Source organism: Ammospiza nelsoni, chromosome 23, assembly GCF_027579445.1.
Source record: "Ammospiza nelsoni isolate bAmmNel1 chromosome 23, bAmmNel1.pri, whole genome shotgun sequence".
NCBI classification, from domain to species: domain Eukaryota; kingdom Metazoa; phylum Chordata; class Aves; order Passeriformes; family Passerellidae; genus Ammospiza; species Ammospiza nelsoni.
This window is the reverse complement of record NC_080655.1, coordinates 7,106,106-7,124,926: the sequence shown is the minus strand read 5'-3', so window position 1 is coordinate 7,124,926 and position 18,821 is coordinate 7,106,106. Positions and strand designations below refer to the sequence as shown.

General features: G+C 44.7%; 1 protein-coding gene across 6 annotated transcripts; it reads right to left on the bottom strand.

Annotated features, from left to right (window-relative positions):
* Positions 1–13,614: 13,614 nt before the first annotated feature.
* On the bottom strand, positions 13,615–18,537 carry UBE2T (ubiquitin conjugating enzyme E2 T). Of its 6 annotated transcripts, none has more exons than XM_059487944.1 (7): positions 18,496–18,537; positions 17,398–17,543; positions 16,793–16,862; positions 15,978–16,083; positions 15,262–15,360; positions 14,807–14,887; positions 13,615–13,905 (listed from the first exon to the last, which is right to left on the bottom strand). In XM_059487944.1, exons 2-7 carry the CDS (start codon positions 17,501–17,503, stop codon positions 13,780–13,782), a joined length of 588 nt encoding a protein of 195 aa, XP_059343927.1. In that variant the 5' UTR covers positions 17,504–17,543; positions 18,496–18,537; the 3' UTR covers positions 13,615–13,779. The 6 variants fall into 6 exon arrangements, with proteins under 6 accessions (XP_059343927.1, XP_059343924.1, XP_059343923.1 ...); XM_059487941.1 differs by having other exon boundaries at positions 18,438–18,499; XM_059487940.1 differs by lacking the exon at positions 18,496–18,537 and adding an exon at positions 18,367–18,486.
* Positions 18,538–18,821: the final 284 nt, after the last annotated feature.

Genomic DNA, 18,821 nt, shown 5'->3' with positions numbered 1-18,821 from the left:
TTGAATTACCTAGGGTTGTGCTTGCTGACATTAAAGATGCTGCTCGCAAGGCTATCCTGCAAGTTCAGCTGGCAGGGAGCCCTGAAGAGTCAACACACAAAGAAGGCAAGGAATGTCTGAGCCATTCACCACCTTCATAGATCACTTAACACAGGCCATTGAAAGGTAATCTGATGACGATATTTAGTCCTTCCACGTATGCTTGTATGCTTTGTAATCTTGCCTTTGCAAATGCTAATGAAGAATGTAAAAAGATTATTTGTGCCTTGGCTGATATACAGCCAGACCTGCCTCAGATGGTTGAAGCCTGTAGTAAAATAGGCGGTCCACAGCATATAGTTGCAAACCAAGCAGACACTTTAGGAAAGAGATTTGAAGAAGGCTTTGCACCACAGGCGGAAGTGATAGACCAGTAACTTATAAAAACCCTCACTGCTCTTAACACCTCAACAGAATACTTTTAAGGCAGTAATGCAAGCAGAGACTGTTAAAAAAGTATGTTTCTGATGTGCAAAGCCTGGACATGTAATAAAAAGCTGCTCAGAGCCCGCAGAAAGCACAAAACCACATACTCTTTGCCCTAAGTGCAGGAAAGGAAGATACTATGTAAGTCAATGCCACTCAAAGTTTGATGATTCTGGGAGGCCTTTGTTGGGAAACTCAAAAGTGAACGTGCAGCAGCACTGCGTGATGACACCAGTAGTGGCAGCCCAACAACCCAAAAACTTCATAAGGGTGAATCAAACTGGAAACTTTGGCCAGATACCATTTGCGAAATCATCAGTAATTTTGCAAGCAACCCCAAGTTGTTGCCCCCAGAGGCACAAAGTGAACTGGCAACTTCCAAATTAATACTTTTTACAAATGAGATTCATGTTGCAGTTCCCACAGGAGTTACTGGAAAATCGCAGAAAAGACAAGATTTTTTTAATTATGGGGAAAGACAGAAACTGCTTTCTAGGGTTTGTTGTTTATCCAACCATTGTTTCAGCTAACTGTAATGAAGAACTTACAGTCTTAACTCAAGCATATCAACCACCATCAGTAATTCCAGAAAAGGTCCCAATAGTAACAGCTACTGCTTTACCAGCTAACCTGGCTGAGTGAGTTTGGTTAACAAAATGCCAGTCACCACCTGAAAGCTCTGACATGGAGACTGATGTCTTTTGGAAAAAGTGCATTGGCCGTGATCAACCACAGATGACCTGCTACTGATGCATAATAACCAGACAATTACAATTACAGGCTCGTAAGACACTGGCACAGATGTCTCAATTATATCTCACGTGTTTTGGCTGAGAGATTGGAAGTTAATAACACTCTTTCACAGTGATTGGGGGAGCCAAAATAGGATTACAGAGTGAACATGTGATTACTGTTACAGGGCCTGAAAGGAAAACAGCAGCCATGTGTCCTTTTGTCATACAAAAACCCATCAAAGTGTGGGGAAGAGACCTGCTGTCCCAGTGGGGAACAAAAATAGAAATGAGTTTTTGATGGGGGCCACGACAGCACTCACCACTCTAAAGCTGTCGTGGAAAACCAACGATCCTGTTTGGGTGGACCTGTGGCCCCTAGAAGATAAGAAACTTAGTCCTCTTAAAAAATTGGTCCATGAACAACTGCAAAAGGGCCACATCAAACCAAAAAACATCCCCTGGCATTCACCAGTATTTTTCATACACAAGAAAAACTCTGACTCTTGGAAATTGCTTCATGATCTTAGAAGAATTAATGAAATTATAGAAGACATGGGACCTCTACAACCGGGATTTCCTTCTCTTTAAATGATCCCAAGAGATTGCTCTCTTGTTATCATCAATCTAAAAGATTGCTTTTTCAGTATTCCACTTCATCCAGAAGATGCCTCTTTTTGCCTTTTCAGTTCCAAGCATCAATAGACAAGAGCTTTTGCAAAGATATCACTGGGTAGTTCTCCCTCAAGGAATGAAGAATTCACCCACCATTTGCCAATGGTTTGTAGCACGAGCCTTGTCTCCAGCTTGACAGAAGCATCCTCAAGCAATGATTTGACATTATATGGATGATTTGCTTATTGCAGCACCAACACAAAAGGAGATGGAAGAAGCTCATGACTGTGTAATCACAGAAGGTCAAAATGCTGGACTAGAAAATCTTACATGAAAGATAAAAGAATCCTCACCATCAAGGTATTTAGGATAGAAAATAAGAGGACAGTAAATTATGCCACAAAAATACAACTTCAGACCAGTGTTGATACTTTGCAAGATTTACAGCAACTTTTAAGAGAAATCAATCAGATTAGACCTGTGTTAGGGATTACTAATGATGAACTTGTACCACTTCTTGATTTGTTGAGAGGAAACTGTAACATTAAATATTGGAATATGAATCCCAATATTACCAGTTAGATGGTGCCTGGGCCAGTCTGGCCCTCGCTGCTGGGCCAAAGGCAGCAACTGTGGTGTAATCACCCCAGAGATACCTTGGCTTGCTGGAGATTGCAGCTGGGCACTGAACAAGTCCAGGCTTGTTAGGAACTCCGTTTACCTCAGGAGGAATGGCTTCTGGCGGTGGTGAAGAGAAAAAGAGATGGATTCTGCTGGAGGGTTTAAATCCAGAGGTTTATTCCATGGTTACAGAGGTCTGAATGTGAGCAACTGCTCCAACAGAATCCTAGCCGCATGGTCTGATCACCTTTTTAAGCTCAGGGACAGGGGAAGGGGAGGGAACAGGTGAGCCACCCAACCAGGTGAGAGGGGCAGGGTCTCAGGGGGGGATGACACCTAGACAGGCCAATGACCCCTGGGCCTGAGGGGCATCCTTTGAACTTGACCAACCACACGACGCCTTGCTGGAATGTTAAACCTGATTGACAGCCCAGCAGGGGGCGAGGGGGAAGGGGAAGAGAGGTATTGGCACACCTGGGGAAGGAAGTTTACAACACACTGCAACAATTAAATCTCCTAGAATTTTTACACCTGAAGGTCAAAAAGCCCTTTGAAAAGTTACTGAAGCTCTTCAACAAAGACAAGCGCACTGTTGCGTAATACCACAACCCTTTTTTCTTGCAGTATTAGGAGAAAAAATGCAGTTGTATGGTCTCATATTTCAATGGGACACTTCTGAAAAAGATCCTTTGCTGATAATAGAGTGGATTTTCTTACCTTGCAGGTCCCTAAAAATTTTTTACAACATTAAAAATGATGGCTCAGGTCATAATCAGAGCCAGAGGAAGATTGCTAACTACAGCAGGCCAAGATTTTTTTGTGATTTACCTTCTTTGAAAAAGAAATATTTTGATTGGGCTTTACAACATTCAGAAGACTTACAAATTGCATTGCTAAATTATTCAGGTGTTTGTTTAATTTGATTACAGATTCTGTTTATGTTGCTACTGTGGTCAGAAGAATAGAAGGACCAGTTTTAAAAATTGTTAATAATGATAACCTGTGTCATTATCTCACATGGCTTTACTAAATTTTACAAAAGAGAACTAACAAATATTTTTCCCATATTTGGGAAAACAGTTGTTGCAAATACCTTACCCAATATTTTTGAACAAGCAAAACTGAGTCATGCCTTTTTTCATCAAAATACACAAGCACTTATGTGAATGTTTCGTATTTCTAAAGATCAAGCAAAAGCAATTATAAATGCTTGCCCTGATCGTAAACTTGTGCAGCCTCTCATGTCCACTGGAACTGTCGACCCACGAAAGTTGCAAAGCTTGCAATTATGACAGATATCATCAAATATCCATCTTTTAGGAAATTTAAAAACATTCATGTGTGAGCGGACACTTTTTCAGGGGCAGTTTTTGCTTCCTTACACACAGGAGAAACTGCCAATTATGTTTGTCAACATTTTTTGCAAGCATTTTCTTCCTTAGGTGTACCTCAAGAAATAAAGCCAGACAATGGTCCTGCATATTGTCCTGGTTTAGGGCCAATTTGGTAGAGAATCGCCAAAGGAGGGCCCCTCCAGAAAGCAAACCCACACGGCCCCTCCCCCCAACTGGTTCGGGAAGAATTCCTCAGAGAGAAGAGGAAAGAACTTGTTCATGTAACAGGCACAGCACCCCCAGCACACAAAATGAACAATACTGGATGACACCCCTCTGAAAAAGGTGACAAAATCAGAAAGTCTCTTTTGGGGGTGGTTGCTCTGTTAGTCCCTCCAGTGCTGGGGCAGCTGCTGCAGGCCAAATGGTGCTTCCTCGGTGTTTCCAGGTCCCAGTCCAGAGCAGGTTTGAGATCGTCAAAGAAAAAGGAGAGGAGAAACAGTCCAGGAAGGAATTTGGACTGTTTGGCTAGAACTAGCTAATGAGCAGAAGCAAAAGCAAGCAGAAGTGAGAGCAGAGGGAGAGAGAGAGAGCAAAGCAGAAAGCCAAAAGCAAAAAGCAAAAAGCAAAAGCAGCCCTATGTACTGCCCGTCTCTGTGTCCCTGTAAGAGAAACCCAAACAAAACTTTCACTCTTCAGAGACAGTCTTAAAGGCACAGAACATATGAATGGGGATATAAGCATCATAACGTCACCCCAGAACACATAAACAGCTCAAAAATTGGCCACATTCTTAATGGATTGGTGTGTTTGCCACACTTTTGGTATTCCCTACTCTCCCACGGCTCAAGTGAAAGAGCACATCACACTTTGAAACATATCTTGGATAAACAAAAAGGGGAAGTAACACAGGCAACACCACAAATGCTATTGAATAAACCTTTATGTCTTTAATTTTTTAAACAGTTCTTTTGCAGAACCTGACCCACTAATTTTTTGGCATTTTCCTAATAGCCCACAGGCAAAGTTGAAAGAAAATCCTTTAGTTTTAATTAGAAACAGGACAAATTGAGGGTCCATTTCCTTTAATAACCTGGGGAAAAGGGTATGCTTGTGTTTTGACAGGTAGCGGACCTAAGTGGATTCCAGCGAAGAATGTAAAGCCATATCATGTGCAAAAACATGCTGACAACCCCACAAACAGAGAAATAAGCAGGCAGACATGAGTGGAACAGAGACTACATCTAGCAATGCATACATGAGCAACAAGGAACCAGGGAATCCTGTCTCATCTATACTGACCAAAGGCCAGAAGAAAAAGAGGGGGGGACCAAAGAAACAGCTACAGGAAGTTAGTGGGAACATAGCCATTGTCCCACAGGGTGATATAAAAACACAGCTAGTAAGAAAACCACGAGGAAGGCCAAAAGGAAGCAAGAAAGTGACTGTTTTAACTGAGGGAATGCGGAGCTAAATCAAATGCTATGCTTATGTCTTTTTATTTTGTTTGCTTTTAGTAGCGCAACTTTTACCATTAAGCAACCCAAAACAAATGTTTGGGTGACTTTAGCTAATGCATGAGGCTTAGACACCATATGCTTAGCTACTACAACCCCAGAAAATTCATTTTCAACTTGCTTAGTAAGGCTTCCCATGGACATATGGCCAATAAAAGAGAAAACTATTTGTGTTTTAAGAGGTAAAAGTGCTGGCAGCACATGGGATTGGGATCACAACTCTGTAGACACTTGGAATTATTGGGCAGGAGAACTTTCTTGAACATCCTTAGAGCATCAGGAGATTGATCTCCTTGGCACAGTAAAAATGGATTTTTGTATTAAGTTCAGCTGTACAGGGAAAGAGTCATGGCTGATGAAAGATTTTTCTCCCTATCACCAAGTGTATAACCCAATTTCTTGGGGAAATTATACTTGTCCAGTACAAAGGTCTATTGACACACCTTTACAGTTGCTCCAAGGGATGTTTCTTATCTGTGGAGATAGAGCCTGGCCTGCCATTCCATCACACATCATAGGTGACCCACGTAGCTTGGGGAGACTTACTTTGCTGACACCAAGTATGAAAATGATCACTGACAATAGATGCAGAGGTAATAAGTTTGTTCATCAATATGAATCAGATTGTTAAGATTATTTTAAACCCTTGGAGTTTAGGAAAAAGGTTTTCAGCATCTGTACTTTTACCTCAACTTGCCTCTGCAGTAGTGTTAAAGCAAATAGATCTAATAGGCTGTTGGCTGAGTAAACAAACCTGTAGGAATGTGCCTCCTGTTGACGGAGTGACCAAATTATTCTCTGTCTGCTTAAGAAGGCAAAAAGCCCAGAAGTTTCTCTCCTCAATTTGTTAAAAAGACACCTCTTAGGACCTTTGGGAATTCACCTCATGTTGTAATCTTGTTGTTGTATTTCTAAAGTCCCATACCTTCTTGGTGATACTTCTTGGGGGCAGTTCTTCACAGCTCTGACTTCTTGCTTGTTGTCAGCTCAACTCGAGTGGCCAAGCCCAGCCCCTTTTATCCCAGTTATCTTCACTAGCTGCAGCTGCAGCCTATCAAAAACAACCAGGGCTTATCAGGGCAAGGTCTATATACAGATATTCAATATACAATACAGATATTTTACTAAGACTCCTACTATATTTCACCCTTTTTGTTTACTTACAGATATTAAATATACAATACAGATATTTTACTAAGACTCCTACTATAACCTCAAACTTGGTGCTGCCCAATTGGACAGAGGTCAAAAGGTCCTGCCTCGGTAATTCACTAGAAAAAGAAGAGAACAAAGGAAATAATCACTATTGTGGAGTGTTTTAGCAGGAGCAAGAACCTCTTGCCCCTGGTTCAGTTTTTCTCTGAAAGACCTTTGTTATTTTGCCTTTTATTAAAACTTTTTCTGTTTCCAATACTACCTCAGAAGCCACCCTGCTAATTTTATGCCATTCAAGGTAGCTGAGCTGTAGTATATGGTAGAGATAATTCATGCTATTAATGTATAAAATATTGTAAAATCCAAACCATGTCTTTCGACCATCCTGGCTGGGAGCAGTTGTCTTATTCATATACATCTAGTTCCTGGATGCGCGTTAAGGTAAACATTGACGCTTTAACGTAAGAATAGAAGCTTCCAGATCTATAACCGTTGGCTTCCCCGGCTTGCCGGGCCCACTTGAAAATGATTATTGCCCTGCCAATTGCATCTGTCGAGATAACCAATGGCCCCACCCTGATAAATGTGAATACATGGCTTCTCCGGACTGACAACATCGACACACCTGGACTGGACCTTTGTCCACCTCTGCACATGTAAAGCAACGGCGATGCATGTGAAGAGACACAAAGAACATTTGGTCATCTCTGCCTTGGGCAGAATAAACTGTATAAAAACTCGATGTGTGAGGCAGCATTCGTGAACTGGGGAGACTCTGACACTTGGGAGGTCAGATCTGTGTTCACCCAGTGCCGATCCCGGGCTCGATGCTGACCCTTGGCTGAGGTGGTTTCAACGACCAAACTTCAGTCTCACAGAAAAATTAATAAATCTTTGCTAAATTTTCTTATAAGTTTGGCTCACAATTTGATCATTCATAACATGAGCTATCTTGGTTGTGATACGTTCTCTGAGAGCTCATAAGACCTGACTCAAGGAGAAACCTATCACAAACCAATGCTACTTCTCTTGCATTAAATGATTTGTTAGCAGTTGTCAAAGGTGTAAGATATGAAACTCTGCAAAAGAGGGGAATAGATTTCCTCTTATTGGCACACAGTCATGGATGCAAAGATTTTGATGGAATGTGTTGTATGAATCTGTCTGATCATTCAGAATCCATCCATAAAAGCATACAGCAATTGAAAGAATGTGTATCCTGTGGAGAAATGGCTACATGACAGAGGTCATGTAGACATTCGCTTGTTAGCTGACCAGGAGCTGGGAAAGTACCGAACACAGCTAGTTTGAGTTTTTGCACCTGCAAGATAGCATGTCCTTGGGCCTAGCTGGGTATGATAACAAGTAGACAGAGAGCCGTGGGAAATAGAGAATGTAGGCCCAAAGGAATGAGAAAGAGTTGATGGTACAGTTAACCAATAGATCGCTTGGCTTACAGAATATTCATAAGCTTATTATTTGCTGTATAAGTGTCTGATGCTCTCTTCAATAAACGGAATTGCTGTTGACTCATATTGAGCCCTGAGTTTTCCCTGCACCTGACAAATGGCTCATCCCCGACAAAGGCCTCATTCTGCGACAAATGGCACGCGAACAGTGACCCTATGGACCCCTGTGAGCCACAGTCAGTGCAGTATTTGGGTGTCAGTCCCGACGCAGCCCGGAAGGCACAAAAAGCGGGACCTGCCTCAGGCGACCCCATAGAGGAGTCCTGGAAAAAGGCGAAAGGGTGGGCTTCGGTGCCCTGGTGACCTCACAGGAGAGTCCAGTTGACTGAATGCCGTAGAAATCCTGGAAAGGCTGCAGCGCGCTGAATGAATGACAGGTTAAAAGGTAATACAGGGAAAAGCGGCATATAATCCTTTCTAAATGCTTTTTAGAAAAGCGGGGACTATAGACTGTTGACTTGGGAAGACAATTCCTGAGATTGCTGCATATAGACTTGCAAAAATGTGCGTTGTGGTGCTGGCGCTGCAAGTATACGCGCAATAAATCAGTGACCCTGCTGTGATGGCGGCAGCAGCCATGGCTCGGGGCGCCTACGGGGCTGTGCCACTCCGAACTCGGCATGGGCGCTGTGCCATGGGGAGCAGCCGCAGCTCGCGGCTCGCCTGAGATGCTGCACTGCAGTGGTGGTAGCGGAGGCAGCTGTGGGGGGAGCGACCCGCGCCGCCTGAGATGCCGTGCTGCGAGTCTGGTGCACGCAGTGATTCAGCCTGCCAGCAAGTCTCATGAAACAAGGAGCCCAGTGCGGGGGGGTTCACCCGCTCAGACACAAGCAGCGCGGGACCAGAGCGCTTTTCCAGCGCGAGCACTTCTCCCTCCGCCCCGCGGCCAGCAAAAGCTTCAGTTTTAGACCTAACGGCTGTAATAAATGTGACTCTTGTCAACAAAAGAAAAGATCCCTACTGCAATTAAGAAACCAGTGATAATAAATAAGCGACACCAAGGAGCATTACTATGAAGACGTTCCTCACCTAAGTTAAAACGACTTTTTGTTCTTCCTGGCAGAGACTGTGAAAGAGAAATCAGCGTAGTGAATACGTGGGTCAAATTTCAGCCTATTTGGCTTAGCACCTGTTATGCTGTCTTAAAATCACCTGTATTAACATAGTCTTTAAACATCAGAAGCCCAGATAACTCAGTTGGTGGAACATCAAACTCTGAAATTGTATTTTGAAAAATTTAAAAATGTTAAAGATATGTTAAAGCGATTGTATAAGAAGGATGTAATAAGTGTGCTTTTTGTATTCTTTGAGCTTTGTTAGGATGTGATAGATGTAAAAGCAAGCACTGAATTCAAAAGAATTTTTCCACAGCTATACCTTGAACAAACTCCTTATTTTTAGGTGCATTCAAGTGTAAAAATGCTGTAGCAAACACACAAAGAAAGTTGTTTTAGCTTAGTATTTTAGAGTCAGGCCTGTAAGTAAGTTATAGTAAATGCTATATTCTATTTCTATAGTAAGTTCCATCTGTTGCTAAGTAGTTTAAGTTAAATTATCTATTAAGTGCCATTAAATGTTAAATACTGTTAAGGTTAAGTTTTGTTAAGTTTATGTCCTGTTAGGTTTAAGTGCTGTTCAGTTTAATTTCTGTTAAGTTTAAGTGTTATTAAGTTTAAGTGAACTTAGATTCTGTTAAGTTTAAATTATATTAGGTTTAAGTTATGTAGAATTTAAAGTCGGTTGAGTTCTGTTAAGGTTAAGTTCTGTTAAATTTAATGATTTTACATGTAACTTCTGTTGATTTGAAAGTCTGTTAAGTTCTGTTAAGGTTAAGTTTTGTTAAGGTTAAAGTCTGTTAAACTTAAGTTCTGCTAAGTTAAAGTTCTGTTAAGTTTAATTTCTGTTAAGTTTAAGTAAAAATAAGTTTAAGTGATGTTAAGTTCTGTTATGGTTAAATATTTTAAGTATTTTAAGTCTAAGTGCTATTAAGTTTAAGTGATGTTAGATAGATTTATGCTTTTATGCTAGGTGTTTATTTTATGACTTGTGTGCAAGGTGTTGTTGTGAACATCAGAGAAACTTTAGTTAAAAGAGACAATCAGAAGCATTTGTGAGTAAAGCCATTCCTGTTTGAAGTGTATCTGCTGTTTGAGAATGGAAAGCAAACTTACCAGACAATCGACGCAGATGAAACCTGTGCACATGTTGCTCCTTTAGCTTATTTTTGTAGGTTGTATTAGCACACCTGAGTTTTATTTGATCCTTGTAGCAGCATAGAATCCTTCTTGTATCTGTTGTATGGCAGATACAAGAATATGTCGTATATGTCGTATTTATAGGCATATCCTATAAATAGTGATAGCCTTTTCAGTTTGTCTCCCTGGCTCAGATCCCTTATAAGAGAGAAACCTTGCTAGCTGAGAATACTGCTTGTAATGTAATAGTTGTTAGAATTGCCTATTCTTGTATTGCAAAGAGTGTGACGCAGTTAGCCCATCAAACCTTGCTTGTGCAACAAGAAAACAGGGGAATTGTAGAGAAATGGCTACATGACAGAGGTCATGTAGACATTCGCTTGTTAGCCGACCAGGAGCTGGGAAAGTACCGAACACAGCTAGTTTGAGTTTTTGCATCTGCAAGATAGCGTGTCCTTGGGCCTAGCTGGGTATGATAACAAGTAGACAGAGAGCCGTGGGAAATAGAGAATGTAGGCCCAAAGGAATGAGAAAGAGTTAATGGTACAGTTAACCAATAGATCGCTTGGCTTACAGAATATTCATAAGCTTATTATTTGCTGTATAAGTGTCTGATGCTCTCTTCAATAAACGGAACTTGCTGTTGACTCATATTGAGCCCTGAGTTTTCCCTGCACCTGACAAATGGCTCGTCCCCGACAAAGGCCTCATTCTGCGGCAGTATCCAAAATTAGGGTTGATTATAAAACTTGGTTAGATGACCATTTCGAGAGATGGAGTTTCACACCTTGCCTGAAATAACTTCTAAAAATAGGCATGTATATATTAATTGACATAGTAGTTGTGCTAATAATGGTGCCTTGCTTGCTTCAATGTGTGCAGCAGATCTTCGATAAAGCTATTAAGGGTGTATTTGTGGTTTGACAGAAAGGGGGAGATGTGGAAAACGCAAGCACAGAGAGCTCCCAAAGCCTTGAACATACAAGCTTGGAGATAGATGGATACAGTGTTAAACCTAAGACCCTGGAGAAGGTTTGCAGATTTAGAACACAAAATTGAAACAGACACAGAGTAAGAATAAGCATTTGTAGTTTAGCAGAAAAATGTTTTATGCAAGGAGAAATATGCCTCATGTAAACAAATAAATATGTTATGCAAGATAGTAAAAAATTTTAAAGTCTAGTAATGGAACTTGTTATAGAGTTAGTAAAAAGTAGAAGATAGAGCAATAAGTTTCTGTAGAGTTATATGATTGGATAAAAAGATACACATTGCAGCAAAATCATATAATACAGCAATGAATGATTGTTTTATGAAGATGCTAGTGAGCTTTGTGGAAATAGCTGATTGGATAAGAAATTTATAAAAGATGTCGTAACTAGAGTTAAAAGAGTTTCTGGTGTGATGGTGTGAACAGAAAATGGTTCAAAACCAAACTGGAACAACAAAAGTACATGTCAAAAGAACTGTAAACCTTAACAGAACTTCTTCCTACCATACTTAATAACTCCTTATTTGCATGGGCCAATTACTACACCTTATTCATAACATCACTGAGCTTCATTGCTTCCCAGGCATTGGGAACCTCACTGAGTCCTCTCTTTGCTCCAGAGATGGGCCTGACTCACTTTTCTGGGAGCAGGGACAGGGCATGGGTTAAAATCCCAGCAGAGAACCTGCAGAGCAAGAGGCCAAGCACCTGACTTGCTCCTACTGCAATCTGCTGCCAGGCCTCTTCTTTGGGTCTGTGGAAACACCAAGAATTGTCCTCCTTAGCCCAGTCCTCTTGTGCTCTTCACCCTGCACATCACATTGCTGACATCCTGCTCTTCCACATCCATCCTGCCAGATCCCTGGGAATCCTTTGAGCTCTTCCTCACCTAATGTGAGCTGGTTCTTGTCACTGGCTACCTCTTGGAGTCACAACAGAGCCAAGACATCATCCAGGTTAGCCTAAATGGTCCAACTGGAACCTAACAGACTGCTCTGGAGAGCCAGAGTTGTAAGACTTGAGTTTAATGACTTAGCCCTTGAGATTACATGGAAAACTAAGCCTTTCCTGGGAAAGGATTCCCACCAGCTGTTTCTGACCTGTCTGCTGCTCAGCTCCTGCTCTTAGTTGGTTGTGAAAATAGAAACTGAACTACTTGGTGCTATTCCCATGTCTCTGAAAGTTGGAAACTGGAAGCTGAAGCAGTGGTTCCAGGTTTCCTTTTGTCATGGTTTGACACTGGCCAAACGCCAGGCACGAAAGTCATTTGCTTACCCTCTCCTGCTACTGTTGGGCAGAGGAGAGGGAAAAAAATGAAGGGCTCATGAATTGAGATAAGGACAGGGAGAGAAAAACACTAAGGGCAAAACAGGTTTAAAGTAAATTTATTATCAACAAAGTTGGAAGAGGAGAATGAGAAGTAAAAGAAGCCTTTAAACCACATTTTTCCTCCTCCAGCCCCTCTCTCGTTCCTACTGACAGTGTGGGGAGACAGGGTGTGGGAGTTTTAGTCAGTTTGTCACTTGAGATCTTCTGTTCGCTCAGGGAGCAGTTTTTTCTCTGCTGTGCTGTGTGGTCCCTCCCACAGGCAGTCTTCCCAAAACTGCTGTGGTGTGGGTCACTCATCCATGGGAATGTAATCTTTTAATGACAGGCTGCTCTAGTTTGGAAGCGAAGGCCTTCTCTCTCTATTCAAGTCTCCCACTGGATTTCAGCTTTCTCTGCTGCAGCTAGACCCCTTTTCTCATGGACTGTGAGTGAACTTCTGCATCCCCTGTGGACTTCACGCATTACAAGGAGACAGTTTGTTTCACCATGGTCCTCACCATAGCTTGCAGAGGAACCTTGGCTCTGACACTTGCAGCACCTCCTTCCCCACCGACCTTTTCTCTCACATGTTCTCACTTCCTCCTCTTCTCTGACTAGGAAAAACCCCCTGCTACTTGTAGGTACTCTTGCCAAGAAGTCCCTATAATTCTTGCAAGATCCTGCAGAGAAGCTGGTCTCATTTAGGTTCCACATCAAGGAATTGCTTGCCCTGTTTCCCTTGGTGGCCAGTTGGCCTGGCTGTCATTGTGTGGGCAGCGGCCACCACAGCATTGGCACCATTTAACACCTCTCCTCATGCAGGGCATCCGGAAGGGGAAGACACTGCCCCTGCACTTCTGTCTGCACTGGTTGGCTAGGGGTGCCCAGGCAGGCAAGGCTCACCACAGGCCACACCAGCAAGGCAGTGCCTCCCCGCCACTGGAGAAAAACTGCCCCCATGTGCTGTTTTGACTTTCTTCTTAAATGCCATCACAGAGGCATTAGCAACCTCTCTAACTGGGCCCTTGATGCCCATCTTCAGAGCCATCAGAGGCTGGCTCTGTCAGAAACGGTGGAAGCTTCTAGCAGCTTCTCACAGAAGCTACTCCTGTGGCCCTCTCCCACTACCAGAAACCATGCTGCACCATATCAACTCACCTTTTCTTTCGAATATTCCAAAACCTCCACTCAACAAAATGGAAAAGTAGATATCAATAAAAGCTTTATATTTTATTAATATAATGGAACTTTTCACAAAAAAATAACACCCCAAAGAAACAGAAACCCAAAGCTGGTGCAGCCCCTAAAAGGCAGACTCTTTCCTCGTATATGTGTGAGGGGAAGGGGACAGTGACAGCCCAAAGAGAACAAAAACCCCTCAGGAATCTGGGCGGGATTTCTTCTCCTTCCTGCTGATGTCAATGCCTTTTCTTTTCTGCATGGTCGATTCACTGCTGGTGCTTGTTTCACTTTGGCTGATTTTCTCTTCCAAAGGCTTGGAAGCCTGTGATAACCCAAGAAAAAAAAAGAGTTGTGAATATTTTAATTTTACAGCCATTGGAATGCCCTGTGCTCCACCAATGTCAGAGCTAATTGTACTCTGGCTCTTACGCAGTGAGCCTTTGTTATTCTGCTCCCACTGCTGGGATTTTTAGGAAGGGGGATGACAGGAGAGCAAGATAATGGCTGAGCAGGGCAGTAGAACACACATAGATGAGCCAGGTTGCTCCAGGGCTCTGTGTTGTTGAAGGGATGGCTTCGCTCCGTGCCCTCCTGACAGCCACAGTTAACTTGGAAATGCATTCAGAGCTGGAGCAGTGAGCATGGCTCCTGCAGGGAAGATATCCCCATCCCAGAAAGGGTGTTACCCAAATCAGGTGCAAGGGAGGAAAGGCATCTAGGGAAGGGAGAAGGCCCAAAGGTAACTGATTTTTGGGCGGAGACTTTGATCTGCTTAAGGGTGATTTTATTTTTATGAGACTGAAGAGAGGAAAGGAGGCAGGAAGAGTGGAAGGATGATGGGAGGAAGGCTGAACTCCATCAGGGAACAGGGAGACCAGTCAGTGAATGGATGAGCAGGTGGAGAACTGACACAGGTGGGCATCAGGCACAGGTGGGCAGGGAACAGAGCTGAGGGAGAATAGGGCTACAGCATCTCTGGGAAGGGTTTATCCATCTCTCCCTCCTCCACCTTGAGCAGCCTGGCAGTTTTTAGTGAATGAGCACATTTAATTGGAAGGAGAGAATGTAATGAGCTTAAAAAAATATCATGAAATTAAATACAGATCCAAAACACAGAGCAGAAGGTGAGGAAGTAAAGAACAAAGCAACTGTGAAACGGAAACAGACAAAAGGACTGTAGACCAAGAGGGAGCCATACCAAGTGAGCAGAGCATGGTCCTTACCCTCAGCTGCCCTGCATATTTCTCAGTCCACTCCCTGGCATTGAGCAGGAACAGCTGCTTGTTGTACTTGTACTCTGAGGACTAAATGGGAAGAGCAAGACAAAGACAGAGATTTGTTTGAATACATGTCACTGAGAAGCTGCGACCAAGTCTGGCTTTAGGACTCCTAAACCAGACTAAAACTGCAACAAGCATGAAATGTAAAATTCATTTAGCTTGCTTGAAGAACTTGTGCTGCCATTTGCACTGAAGATAGTAGCTTGAAGACAAGACCATGACCATCTTTTCTGGCCTCAGCTGCCTCAGGGAAGCCCAGCGATGCCCCAGCTGACCCAGGTCAGGCCATGCTCCAAATGTGCCAATCCAGAGTGAGTGAAGCAGAAGCTGAGCCTAAGTCCAGCCCCCTACTCCCTCCCCACCCACGTCCATGGCCAGGAGAGAGGGAGCTCACGTACAATATTGGCCATGAGAGGATCATCAGGGTTGGGCTCTGCCATCAGCAGCTGGATGGAGGTCAGCAGGGTGGAGATGTTCAGGGAAGGCCTCCATGCACCCTGTAAGGAAACAGGAGGAGAGCAGCAGCTCGGGCAAAGAAACCAGCACACGGCAGCCTAGAAACACCTCAGAACCCACAGCACTTCAACACAACCTGCCCACAGTTGCCTTGGGACTTCCAGCACCTAATGCCCCATGGAACACACCAGACCCACTCTCAACACAAGGCTCCAAGGAAGCCCAACTGACAACCAGGGCAGTGGTCATGGCTCCAAGGCTGCCAGAGCTCAAGGAGCATTTGGATAAAGCTCCCAGGCACACAGTGGGACTCTGGGCTTGTCCTGCACAAATCCAGCTCGTGGCCCTGATGATCCTTCCAATTCAAGATATCCCGTAATTCTATGGGCTGTACCCTGCACATCTCTGCTGTGTTGGGGCAACTCATTTTCAGACATAATGCCTTTTGACTCCAATCTTTAAAGCCTTGGAAACTTATATGGAACAAAAACATCATGTTCTGGCTCTAAACAAAGAAGATGCCACTCAAAACTTCATTCCCTGCTCCCTGTAAATAAGTCAGGAGCAAAGAGACATTCAATCAGGCTTTTACAAGAAGCAGATAAGGAGTTCATTATCCTGCCCAGGCTCACTTACCCACACCCAAGCACTGTTTTACCTTCGGTGGTAACTTAAGAACATCCAGGCAAATCCTTCCAGCAGAGTCGATGTTGGGATGGTAGATGGGGGTCAGGAAGCGAATCTTTGGCGGCTCAAACGGGTACCTGAAGGGACAAGCATTAAGAAACAAAAGTTACTGTTATATTTATAGGACCTGTTGTTTTGTCACCCAAGCAATGCCGTAATTTTCTCCTCCCAGCCTACATGACACTCTTCCCCAAAAATCTTCAGAGGCAGTGCTCTGCCTTTGCTGCTTCCAGCTGTGTCAGACTAACTCTTCGCTGGATAGCCTTCCACAAGGGGAAGAACAAACTTTGCACTGATGAACAAACTCCTTCCAGAAAGCTTTCAGACAGTATGATGAAGCAAAAGTCTTATCATTGCACTTTTAGGTTTTTAATCACACATCTTTGATGTTCAATGCAAAATAAGTATCAGCTGCTAGAAAAATTGCATTCCCTAAAAAGAGGGTCTCAATTCCTTGTTGAGAGGATGAAGACTCACGTCAGTATTTACAGCAAATACCCTTACATCAGTTAACTAATACTTAAAGCAGGACTACACCAACTACTTAATCAGAGAATCAGCCTGGTTTACATTAGAAGGGACCTTAAAGCACATTTCACTCCACCCCCTGCCATGGGCAGGAACCTCCCACTAGCCCAAGATGCTCCAAGCCCCATCCAACCTGGGCCTGGACACTTCCAGGGATGGGGCAGCCACAGCTTCTCTGGGCAACCTGTGCCAGGTTCTCTCCACCCTCACAGGGGAGAACGCCTTAACTGAGCTAGCTAGAGTCTATTGCCCACCTACCTTTCAGGAACTATGATTTCCAGGTTGAATATTCCTTTCTCATATGGTGTGTCCACACCTCCTAAAATTTCTTTAAGAGCAAGATGAAAATACAAGAATTACATTTAAAATCAGAATTACAGAATGGTTTGGGTTGGAAGGGGCCTTCAAGATCATCTTGTCCAGCAGTCCCCATGTACGTCCCACAATTACAGCGCTGTTCAGGTGACAGAATCACAGAAAGTTAAGCGTTGGGAGGGACCTTAAAGACCACCCAATTCCAGGAACCCCTTCCATTATTCCAGGTTGCTCCAAGCCTCATCTAACCTGGATACTCCCAGGGATGGGACAGCCACAGCTTCTCTGGGCAACCTGTGCCAGGGCCTCACTTCCCTCACTAGGGAGAATCCAGGAATAAAAAATGTCATCAAATGTGTTCTTATGTAAGACCAGTTCCACACCCCAGCAATCAAAACTAAGGGTAGACCAGCCAAGTCACAGGCCAAGCCATGTTTAAAGGAAACTACAATCCCACATTTCCACATAGCCTGAAAAGCCCAAAGCATCACAAACCTAGCAGCAAACTGCAGCCCAGCCCTGCCTTTGGGAACCCCCAGGGTACGTACGTGCCCGTAGGTCATCCAGCTGCCCGTTCTGCCAGCAAGTGATGCCCGGAGGTGGCTCTGCAGCCAGGAGTGAGAGCTCCCTTGCCAGCCGTGAAGCTCTCTGCATGGTGCTGGAGCTCTGAGACCAAATTCTATTCCTGACAAACCTGGATTTTTAAAAACAGCACTTTAAATTGAGATTTTGGGGGTTTTTTTTGGCTAAGGACCTGGGTTTTGAGCTGTTAGCCTGATGTGATATCAGATCACAGAGAGGCTGAGGCAGTTCCTAGAGCTGCTCTTGCACCCAGCTGGGGCAGGGGCATGAGACTCCTTATAATCCATCCCATCCCCTCAGTCCCCAGCTGAGTCTAATAAACCCTGGGATTTAACAAACCCTAATAAACTGGGAGGCCATAACCAGGCTCCAAAGCCCTTAGGGGACTGTAACATCTGCCCTGGGACCCGTGTCCTTTCATGGTTAAGGTACCCACTGCCCTGCTGGGGCCATCCATCAGGGCCCCTTCCTACCCAAAGGCTCCATCCCCATTTCCTGGGCAGGGGGAGACCTGAAAGCTGCCTCAGGGATGGGCCTCCCCATACCGCAGCAATGCTCCAGACACTCCCAAAGGACTAGTCTGCCCCTCAGTCCCCACAGACAGGGACAAAGGCACACCCCGAGAGGAACCTGGCTCGATTACCCACCACAGCCCTAACCACTCACCCTGAGGATGGGGACACCCCCCGAGGCCTAACTGCCCCCTCCAGGGATTATCCTTTCCCTCAGGCACCATTAACACCCCACAGACTCGCTCACCCGAGCACCCCTCAATTTCACTGCACCTCTAGCCTGACTATCCCACTGAAGGAGCGTTCTACCCTCCTCCATCAGCCTAACTAAATACCCCTTAGCGTAATTACCCCCGCACACGGACAAGAGATGCGCCCCCCTTCCCACTCCCCAAGGATGGGAACGGCCACCCACAGCCTCACCCCTCCAAGATCTCCTACACAATCCCTTCGGAACGACCTCCGCTCTCCCTATTTACTAATTACCGCCTCACTCTAACTAATTAACGTTCCCCCCGCAATGACCAATCCCCGGGCTCCCGCCGCACAGACCGTGAGGCGGCGCGCGGCGGGGGCGGCACTTCCGCTATCGCCTGGCAACGGGCAGGCTCCTGGCGGGCAGCCCCACCCCCCAGGCCGCCGCTCGGGCGCTGATTGAGCTGTCCTGGCCCCCTGTCCCCGCCCCCTCAATTGAATTAGGGCGCTGCCATTGGGTGAGCGCTGCGGGCGGGAACCCAAGCCCCGCCCTCGTTGAAGCAAGCTCGCGGGGTGTGGCCTGAGGCTGTGGTGGGGAGGCGAGAGCGGGGCCGGAGGAGCTCCGGGACCAACCGGGACCGCCCCGGATCCCCGGCTCTGGGATGCTCCAGCCCTGGGACCCT